This window comes from Microcaecilia unicolor, chromosome 2 (genome assembly GCF_901765095.1).
Source record: "Microcaecilia unicolor chromosome 2, aMicUni1.1, whole genome shotgun sequence".
Classification (NCBI taxonomy): domain Eukaryota; kingdom Metazoa; phylum Chordata; class Amphibia; order Gymnophiona; family Siphonopidae; genus Microcaecilia; species Microcaecilia unicolor.
In genome coordinates, this window is record NC_044032.1 from 574,200,770 (window position 1) to 574,211,722 (window position 10,953).

The 10,953-nt window shown below is 44.7% G+C and overlaps 1 protein-coding gene across 1 annotated transcript; it reads right to left on the reverse strand.

Moving 5' to 3' along the window:
* Positions 1-1,592: 1,592 nt before the first annotated feature.
* Positions 1,593-3,953, reverse strand: HELT (helt bHLH transcription factor). Its single transcript, XM_030192652.1, has 4 exons — positions 3,930-3,953; positions 3,364-3,468; positions 2,473-2,569; positions 1,593-2,023 (listed from the first exon to the last, which is right to left on the reverse strand). Exons 1-4 carry the CDS (start codon positions 3,942-3,944, stop codon positions 1,593-1,595), a joined length of 648 nt encoding a protein of 215 aa, XP_030048512.1. The 5' UTR covers positions 3,945-3,953.
* Positions 3,954-10,953: the final 7,000 nt, after the last annotated feature.

A 10,953-nucleotide genomic window follows, 5' to 3' on the forward strand; every position in this document is an offset into this window, starting at 1 on the left:
TTATTGACAGTCTTCCTACAAAAGGCATTTCTTTTGCAAATCTGTGTACGGATCCATCTACACGAATAAATACAAAATTCCAGTCGTTTCCTATAAATGAGGCCATCTAAAAACCTTCTCTTTTGTATGGGGTGCACTATTTCCCCAAGATATTTTAATTGTTCTTGAGAAGGTGAGTTGTGGGGTGAAGGGACACGAAAAACTGGGCCCCTTTCTGGAACTTTACAATATCTACAGATCTCGTCATATTTAGCTCCAGTAGACTAATAAAAAAAAAATAAAATAAAAAAGAACGAAAGAAAGAAAGAAAGAAAAAAAAGGAAACTTTGCCCCACTGTTCTTAACCACAAAGGGAGCTGTACCGTTTTGTACTGCCACTCCCTTTTCTCTCCGGCTGGGAAGAAAGTTTTGACCCACAGGGACTAGAAACTGTTACTGCTTCCTGGAATCTTAAGTGAAGATATACGAGTTTGGTTTGTAGCTTTTTGCACGGTGAGGCAAGAAGAGCCGCCCTTGGCCAGTCAGAGCGCATTTCAACTCCTTCTGAGCGCAGCGCTCACAGAAATGCGTCACTTCGACCTCAAGTTGTCACATTCTAGCAACCAGGGTGCTAAGTCCAGCAGTGGATTTTTTTTTCTGACTAATAAAGAGCTGCATAAGGTCTAAGCCAAACGCCGTTTCTTCTTGTCTTGCCAACGTGGGCCATAAAGTTATCAACTATGGTGATACATGACCATTTATTATAAATAAAGCCCCAGGCTGAATTGAACCTTACAAGTTAGAATCAACTTTCGCAAATCCCTGAAGACCCACCTATTCAACAAGGCATACCAACAAAAACCAGTAACTATAAATGTAATACATCGCAACCTTACCTGCTATCAGCAATGTTTTTTTTTACTTATATCTACTCGTTTAAATTTCGATTATGCTACTCTATTATGTAATACTAACTGTTATCTCTCATTCTACTATCTACTAATAACGACACATTGTAAGCCACATTGAGCCTGCAAAGAGGTGGGAAAATGTGGGATACAAATGCAATAAATAAATAAATAAATAATAGAAAAGCGAGGCATGTACTGTTTGGGTTTTTTTCAGTGCATAGAAATGGCTGTGCTTATTTGTACTTCTGCTCAGTGGGTTCCCCCTCTCTGTCTTTACGGATGTGTTTTATTCCTTAAATTTGCTCTGTCAAATATTGCAATAGGCAACGGCCCTTAACTGTAGACATTTTTTTTCTATTGGATAGAACTAATGTCAGAAAGAAATTCTTCTGTCTTTCTGAAATCACTTTACCATCGCATGCTTTTTCCATCGTTTGCCATTTAAAAAGCGCCTGGGCACACCTAATTCGAGCAGAGATTTTATTTATTGTACAAATACAAGTCAAAGGCACATTATACTGTACATCAGAAAGTATAAATTATACTGCAATGGGGAGCAGCTGTGCGCCCTGCGCCTTAAGTCCATCAAGCAACAGTCTCAAGTCGTGTCAGCCTGATCCTGCTCTATCCACTGCGTCCGATTGCTGCAAAGACGTCCCCGGGGCCAGATGTGCTCGTGCTCCACCTCTGGCCCCTCAGCGGTCAAAGGATTGCCGGGTGCTGACCGCTGTGCAAACCGAAGGGACCGGCATGCGGATGGCTCAGCAGATTGAGATAGTGGCGCTCGAGTCCCTGCACGGGGGCCAGGAAGGGGCCGGCACCCGGCTGCGGGCCCGGGCTGCACTGCATGGGCAGGTAAGGTCCGCCTGGGCTGCAGGCCGGGCCGGGCCACGGGAAGGGTCCCGGCGGCTCGCCGGCACAGGAGGAGCTGGCGTAGGGCAGATCGGGCTCGGGCAGGGCGCTGAAGAACGGCTCCGGGGTCAGGCGCGCCTTGGACTGCAGGAAAGCAACGATACGCGCGTACTTGCTGTCCTTGGTCTCGATGCGCTCCACCGTGGTCAGGTAGTGCACCAGGTTCTTCATGCATTCGTGGTAGCCGTAGTGAAAGTAGTTGGCAAATTCTGCCAAGAGCTCTGGCGGGAGAAAGCAAGAAAGGGAAAGGGGAGTCAGTTCTCAGCTGTTTGCACAACAATATTGCTAGCTGGCAAAATCCCAACCCCCCACCCGCAGCCTAAATAAAACCCTTTACCGCGCGCACCGGTTTATTTACATTTCAGTTTCCCATCGGAATCTCCAAACTTGATTACAAACGTCAGAATCAAAATGGTACAGATCGCATTCCAGGTACATTAAGCACGCCTAACTGAAGCAGTGGTTTAACTGCAAATGTCTCAGAAACGAGTTTTTAAAAAGAAATTCAAGATACCCCTAGAGCTCAGATTTTCTCAGTAAGTGGATGAGCGAATGCGAGGTGATCCAAGGATTGCAGCCAAAGTGAGAGGTACATTAGCAAGAAGGCACTTCACCTCCAGCATTACAGAGGCGCACTTTGCACAGGAAGGCAATGGCAATTCTTTCTTACCTTTGTCCCTTCCCCGGGGGAACTCTGCGGCATGCAAGGCTCGCAAATACTGAACTGTCATTTCCAAGATTTCGGCTTTCTCCAACTTCCCAGAGCTCTAAAACAGACGCACAATATAACTGTCACATGGACTAGTCCCAGTATTCTGTCATTAAGATATATTATGGGGGACAAACACTTCAGTGGTCAGAAAATCATTTTTTAACCAACCAGCATTTATGTGCAAGCATATTTCTTCTGAATAGTCATTTTTCAGGGACCACAGGCATTGCATTACATTATATCTACATATCTATGTCTATATGGGGAGATCCTTTAACTAAGTTGTGGTGCTTATACAGGTTGAAATCCACTACCATGGGCCAAGCTCGGGCATCCCACAGTAGTTTTCAGATCTGCCTGTGCTACCCACAGCATTAAAAAATACTTTTTTTTTTATTTTTTGGCGATGGGGGTGTGTTTGGGGGCAGAGGGTAGGCATGTCCAACACTAATTGGGCATGCTGTGCACTAACCGATTAGCTGGTAGTTATTGTAACATATAACATACATAGTAGATGACGGCAGAAAAAGACCTGCACGGTTCATCCAGTCTGCCCAACTAGACAAAATCACATGTGCCACTTTAACAGTAAGGTTTCCCACAATGGCCCCATGATAACTAGGAAATTAGTGTGTGGCCATTAGTTGATGAAATGGAAAATGCAGCCATTTTATAGCCTTGCTAAAGTGGCCTCAGTACACATGAAACCCACATGCTAGTTATGGCGCAGTGGTGCTGGCCACTTTTTTTTTTTTTTGCACTGCTTAGTAAAAGGGACTGTAAGATTGTGTTCAGTTATGGGGGGGGGGGGGGGGGGGGGTTGGCTCTGTGAGGGAAATAGATGCCCACCTGTTTCGCCAAAGCCATTGGCACCGTCTTTCCTAATTCGGTGAGACAGCGATTGATCCGATCCCTTCTTCTCTTCTCAATCACTTTGTGTGAAACCGGGGTTCTCTAGAAACAAATTCACGATTGAATCAACTAAATGATAATCCAGGAGTTTTTTTTAATATCCAAATTGAGCCCTCAAAAAGTGGTGCATAAAGGAAACCTATGTATAAATACATTTTGAACATTGTTTTTTTGACAGCACAGGACTCTCAGCTGATATTAAATTAATCCAATCCCATATTTGCTGCCGAACCCTTAGCAAGCAGATTGCAAAAAAGTGGATCAGAAAGGTTCTGCATTATCAGAGAAACTATATTTTCTAGGATGGCTTAAAACCAATTTTCCACCCACGTCTCTTTTCCCCATGAGCTCCACAACATAATATACTAAGTGCATGCAAAGAAATTGTATTTTTTTTAAGTTTGTAGGAACTAGAAAATGCACATGCTATCTTGTGATCCTACTAGCACGTTTAGGTAATAAAATACCTCTAACTGGTGCGCAAGGAAGGGAAATGAACTCACTTTCCTCTCTTTCATTCTGGATCGAGCACCCCTAAGGTGAAATCGCCCGGGAAACCCCTGCCAGCAAGAGCCCCGTTTACGCCAAGCTCCTCTCAGGTGGACTGCAACAGCTTCACCTCCCAGGGGCTGCTTATAAAGCGATCACTTAGAGCAGCGCTTGTATTCATGGCCTAAATTATTCCCGGGATTAGAGAGGCAGCTTTGGAAGGAAATGGATGCGTTAAAAGATCGGGTTAAAGAACTGCAGAGGGGAGGGGCAAGTGGGGGGGGGGGGGCTAGCGAAGGGCAGGTCGGCTTTGTTGTTCCACGTGGCCCTTGACAGGACACGTGATGGTTTTTTTTGACAGCTTTGCTCTCTGTGGCTGACTCCAAGGCTGCAGGGAAACGTGCAAGCGGGGCCGCCGGGGCGCAAAGCGCACGGGCTCTGCCGGCCCTGCTCGCCCTTCAGGGCTCGCTCCGGCTCTCACGCGATCGCCTGTTTCCCCGACAGCCCAGCAAGCGATCGCCGCAGTTTGAAGCCTGTCTGGCGTCATTAGAGCAATTAAGTAAGCCTTTAATCGGCTGTTCCGCCGAGTTCAAGGGAGACTCTTTGGAGACGGAGTCCCCTCGTTTTGTTCTCAGGATTTCTCACGCGACTTGGTGACAAGTCTATCTTTATGAGAGATGGCAAGCTTTTTGTTGACACTGTTCCATTTGTGGGGACCCGTCGGCAGGTGTGGGATTGGGGCTGGCACACGAGCTTTTGCCTTTTTTCCCCGTCCCAGCATCTCCTGCAGGCTTTGGCACACGAGGGTTACCCAGTAGATTCCTTTTTTGGAGAGGCTCAATTTGTAGCCTATTATCCTATAAGAAAATGTCTATTGAAAAGTATGAATAGTTTCATTGGCGTCAATTTTGATAATGCCGGGAAAGAAAGAGGGGGGAAGAAAGAGTAATGCAGCTGGTCTTTTAACGTGCATTATTCAGTGTCACCTGCGAGATGCGTCGCCTACAGACCCCCTATTCATTTGCCTAATTTTGGTCAATTTAACAAACTTCGGGAGAAATTATTCTGGCTTTGTTAGGGAGGGTAGAGCTTTCTGATCGAATTAACAGCATGTTTTGATCCGGTAAATGTCATCAGAATGAAAGAAACAATCGCGTTTAAAGGGCTCCGGGTAACGCGCCAAGTGGAGACGCCAAAGCGCAAACATCACAAAAGGAGCAAGTGACTGCCACAGGGAACTTTTGTACACTCACATTGCCAAAGATTTGATACAAAAACGGCATTATATCTAACTTGAATGCATTTAATCCAACAATTGTCTTTTTTCTGCAAACATATTTTCACAGCTTTGTTAACTTTTGTGTCCTCCGTTGTGCCAGTGTTTTGCAACTTTTTTGTGCGAAAGCGCAGGCTCCGGGCACATAGAAGTTTACCGCCGAAAACTGACTGGGAAGTTTTATCGTGAAATTTGTGTTAAAATGAAAGAAAATATTAAATAAACACAGACATAAGAGAGGGAAAACCAGGAACTGGACCTGGAAATCAGCGATCCATTTTCTCCTCTTGGTTGGATGCGTTCAAACGGTTTATCCAGGGTGGCCACAATTTTTCTATAAAAAATCATTTTTAGAAGGTGCGAGAAGCAATTTTTATTATTTTCTCTTTAAAAACTTCGCTGCCCCCTTCGTGGTCTTGCTGGGGATCTTGGCTTCTCCCCGTTTCTTCCTGAGTGGCTGCTGCTCCCCCCCCCTCCAGCTTTCTGCAGAAAGAAAGATACTAGAATTGGTGCCAATCAGAGGTTCTTCCTCCAAAACACGACTTTTTTTTTCTAGTAAATTCAATTAGTTTCTAAGTATGATTCATCCTATCTTACCCACTTAACGCCAGTTGAACTTTTGATCTTTTCTGTTGCCTTTGTAGCAAAACAGACAATTGGAAGAAACTTTGCCATAGCTTCAAACCCCCATACTGAAATGAACAAGGAATAAAATACATATATTTACCAACTTGTAAATTATGTTTGGCCATACATATTTGCCCTAACAGATGTTTGATTGCTTTTCTTGACCATATCGTTTGGCTTCTCAATATTTTTGAAATTGACATTAATGCCTTGAAATCAGGACCTTGTCATTTTTCTTTCAGGTGTCCGGTTTTAAATTTCATAGGGACTCTTTTACAAATATGCATTAGGTTTTGGACTTAACATACTGTAAAGCAGGATTTAAATCCTTGACAAGCTCAAAACTAACATCAACAAGGGATGTTCCAACAATTTTATTTTTATTGCAGGAAGTGCCTTAATATTCAGATTAATGCAGGGTACCTGCCTCCTGTTAAATGGGATGGGAAGCAATTACTGGCTCCTAGGAGGCAGAACATGGCTCCATGTTAATTCTGCACCAGTGGCGATCCTTGGTTGGCTGCCACCCAGGGCGGATCGCTGCTGCGCACCTCCTCCCCTGGGTGCAGCGGCGTCCGTCCACCCCTCCCCCCCCTGGGTGCAGCATGACCCCTCCCCCCCCAGCGTATCACTCAAGCATTTTTACCTGCTGGGAGCAGCCGCATGGCTGTTGGTTCCTCTGGTTCCCTGCTCCCTCTGCCCCGGAACAGAAAGTAACCTGTTCCGGGGCAGAGGGAGCAGGGAATCAGCGGAGCCCACAGCTGCGCGGCTGTTTTCTGCACCCCTCCAGCAGCGTGCACCTGGGGTGGACCACCCCCATCGCCCCGCCCTCGGTACGCCACTGCTCTGCACTAGCCAGTTAGTGCACAGTAAGTGTAATGTGCTAACTGGCTAATGCCTCCACGCCTACTCTTCGCTTATGCCACGCCCGTGACTGAAATATTCAGGGGTCCTTTTACCAAGCTGCAATAGTGGTGGGGACTGTTTTTTCCTATAAGCCAGGGCCCTTTTTCCCGCAGCAGGTAAAAAACTGCTAAAAAAATGGCCATGCAGTAAGATTACTCTTACCATCTGGCCATGCGGCAGGGAGCACTTACCGCCACCCGTTCAGGTGGCGGTAAGGGCTATTGCGGCACAGCAAGTCCATTGCCATGTGGAAACCCTTTAGTTTAAGGTCCCCTTGGTAATGCGTGGTTTAATGTACGGAAACAGGCAAACCACTGCAACCCCCTTAAGATCGTCACACAGTACCTTGTTTCTGGGTGTTAACCACACATTCAGTGCTTAACATCCTTCTCCTCCACTGCTAACTCCAGACTCCGTTCCTTTTTTCTTGTTGCACCTTTTACCTGGAATAGACTTCCCGAGCCGGTACATCAAGCTCCATCTCCAGCCGTCTTCAAATCTAGGCTAAAAGCCCACCTTTTTAATGCTGCTTTTAACTCTTAACCCTTACTCTCTTGTTCAGTACCCATATTTTATCATTCCCACCTTAGTAATTCCCTTATCCATTATTTGTCCCTTTTGTCTGTCCTAATTAGATTGTAAGCTCTGTTGAGCAGGGACTGTCTCTTTTTTGTCCAGTGTACAGCACTGCGTACGTCTAGTAGTGCTATAGAAATGATAAGTAGTGGTAGTAGTACAATGGTTCTCAATCTTTTTACTGTGACAGATAATATTCATACCCATGACACACTAAACACTACAATTTGCAGCGGAACAAAACAAAAACCCCTATATATCACTTAATTGTTGCTAATAATGATGTAAGGTCAATAACAGGTGCAAGGGAGGTGAGCTGAAACATTATGAAGAGTTTGAGTATCTGACTTTCTGATTCTCAACCCACCCTAACCTGCAGCACACATACTTGTCAAGAAAAGCAAAAGCATGCTGTCTGTCAAGTTTTTGGTGACACACCAGTGTGTCCCGACGCACTAGTTGAGAGCCACTGCTTTAATAGATGGACTCCTTAGTGCCTTACTTACACAATAGGGAGGTTTTAAACAGTAACTAACTGGTTAGCGCCCAGATTAACTAAACTATGAATTGTAACGAGGAGCTGGTGTTTGTCCCTGAGGAGATGGACTTGATCCTCTTACTGTCTGAGTTAACTGCAGCTGCAGGCACCAGCAAAGGACTGGGAGAATAGAATACAAAACACCTCTTTCTTCCTCTGTCCATCTAGTTCAGTCAGGCTGAGGTCAAGACAATAGTGCATGATAAATATAAGCCTAAAACTCAAAAAGAGTAGTATAACATTGGGAAACAGATCCAGAGGAGGATCCATTAATGCTAGAGCCTCTTAATCCGAGGGCAAAGTCAGGTTACAGTGATTTCCTTTTAATGGTCTTCAGCCCAGTACAAGCTAAAGGTGTCATTTTGATTTTTAGCTTCTAATTAATGTAGAATCTTCTTAATGTCCTTTTCTGAGAATTCTGTTTTTTTTAAAGGAGTACTTCACTGCCATATGAAATGTCTTTTATTTTATGCAAGGCCGATAACTGCTTAAATGTCTTAGCAGTGTTCAGATGATCAGCTATGATTTGTGTTACAGCTAGATTTCAAGATAGTTATCTGAAATAGCAGCGGCAACATTAAAGTCTGAAAGCAGGTATGATAGTGTAAACGTGGGCAATTTCACAGTCCCCCCTCCATCTTTTCAATTTCAAATGACACAAGATATATGTTCATGGAAACAGCAGCAGGGCCGCAGCTTTATTATTCCAAATTTCAAATATAATATATTGAACACATTTATTGCCCATCCAGCCATATTAATAAACTTCCTTGACTATTTGACTAGACAAGGATGTCCCAGTCATATGGATATCAATATATGACTCCCAACCTTCCTGGAACCTTTGCAGTAACACAAAGGGCCATTCGGATCAAAGGTCCGCATACACTTCATCCCAGTACTCAAATCATTCTCAAGCAGTAATGTAAGAGAAGATGTATATTCTTGCTCACATATAATAAAATATAGTCATTTGGGGTTGGAATATACCAGGGCATACCTTCACCACCGTCATGAGTGAAGACATCAAAGTGATGCATGTGAGAAAGAGGAACCCGAACTACAGCTACATAATGCAAGGTTCCACATTAGGAGTCACCGACCGGGAAAGGGATCTAGGTGTCATCATTGATGATACATTGAAACCCTCTGCTCAGTGTGCGGAGGCTAAGAAAGCAAATAGAATGGTAGGTATTATTAGGAAATGAATGCAAATAAAAATGAGGATCCTCGGGAGCTTAGCCAAGATTGGGTGGCAGAGACGGTAGTGGGAGGCGGGGCTGGTGGTTGGGAGGCGGAGATAGTGCTGGGCAGACTTATACGGTCTGTGCCGGGGCTGGTGGTTGGGAGGCAGGGATAGTGCTGGGCAGACTTATACGGTCTGTGCCAGAGCTGGTGGTGGGAGGCAGGGATAGTGCTGGGCAGACTTATGCGGTCTGTGCCAGAGCCGGTGGTGGGAGGCGGGGCTGGTGGTGGGAGGCGGGGCTGGTGGTTGGGAGGCGGGGATAGTGCTGGGCAGACTTATACAGTCTGTGCCAGAGCCGGTGGTTGGGAGGCGGGGCTGGTGGTTGGGAGGCGGGGATAGTGCTGGGCAGACTTATACGGTCTGTGCCAGAGCCGGTGGTTGGGAGGCGGGGCTGGTGGTTGGGAGGCGGGGATAGTGCTAGGCAGACTTATACGGTCTGTGCCCTGAAGAGCAGAGGTTCAAATCAAAGTAGGGTATACACAAAAAGTAGCACATATGAGTTATCTTGTTGGGCAGACTGGATGGACCGTGCAGGTCTTATGCTACTATGTTACTTTGTGTTGCTCCATGATGTGACCGCACCTCAAATATTGTGTGCAGTTCTGGTCACCGCATCTCAAAAAGATATGGTGGAATTAGAAAAGGTACAGAGAAGAAAGAAGAACAATGAAAATGATAAAGGGATGGGACAACTTCCCTATGCAGAAAGGCTAAAGTGGCTAGGGCTCTTCAGCTTGGAGAACAGACGGCTGAGGGGAGATATGATAGAGGTCTATAAAATAATGAGTGGAATGGAAGAGGTAGACGTGAATCGATTGTTTACTCTTTCCAAAAATACTAGGACTAGGGGGCACGCAATGAAGCTACACAGTAGTAAATTTAAAATGAAGTGGAGAAAATATTTCTTCACTCAATGTGTAATTAAACTCTGGAATTTGTTGCCAGAGAATTTATTAAATGCAAATAGCTTAGCGGGGTTTTTAAAAAGTTTGGATAACTTCCTAAAAGAAAAGTCCATAAGCCATTATTAAAAATGACTTGGGAGAATCCACTGCTTATTTCTAGGATAAATAAGCAGAGCAATCTGAAGTAGCAGGAGAGAGATTGACTTTCCCTTGACAATGCACAAAAGCGAAACAGGCACCTGTCGGGATAGTAATCACTCCTGGAACTGCATACGGACATGCAGATAAGTGTCTTATAAGTCATCTCCGCTACAGTGAATGATAATACTCTTGTCGATATAATACCGGTCACATAATTTAATAAGTTGAAACTGAGAGGTTAATGTTAATCACTGCATAAGCAATATAAAAAGCACAAAAAATGTTTTTACAAGATACGGATGGTTGGGGGCTGTCTATGATTTTAATTGTCACATTGATCAGTCACACCAGATTGGTGATAAATTATTTGCCTTTGTGACTGTATGAGACTTCCCCAAAACACATCAACCTTGTGACCATTTGGCACTATTTGAACTTTATTCTACCATTTATTGGTTGTATATGGTGTATTTCTAGGATAAGCAACATAAAATGTACTGTACTATTTTGGATCTTGCCAGGTACTTGTGTCCTGGATCGGCCACTGTTGGAAATAGGATGCTGGGCTTGATGGACCTTCAGTCTGTCCCAGTATGGCAATACTTGTACTTATGCTTGCCCTCAGCTCCTCATCTGTGCTGCAATCCTGATATCCCTCCCCAGTCCTTCCAAAACATCTTCCAAAACCATCACGAGAATATTCAAACCTATCTCTGAGAGATGGACCCCAACAGACCAATACAGTCCTGGGCAATCAGCAGAAATTAATTCATGATAAATAATACGCCCTTTAACCACTGCATTAACTTGTTCATTTCAGAAT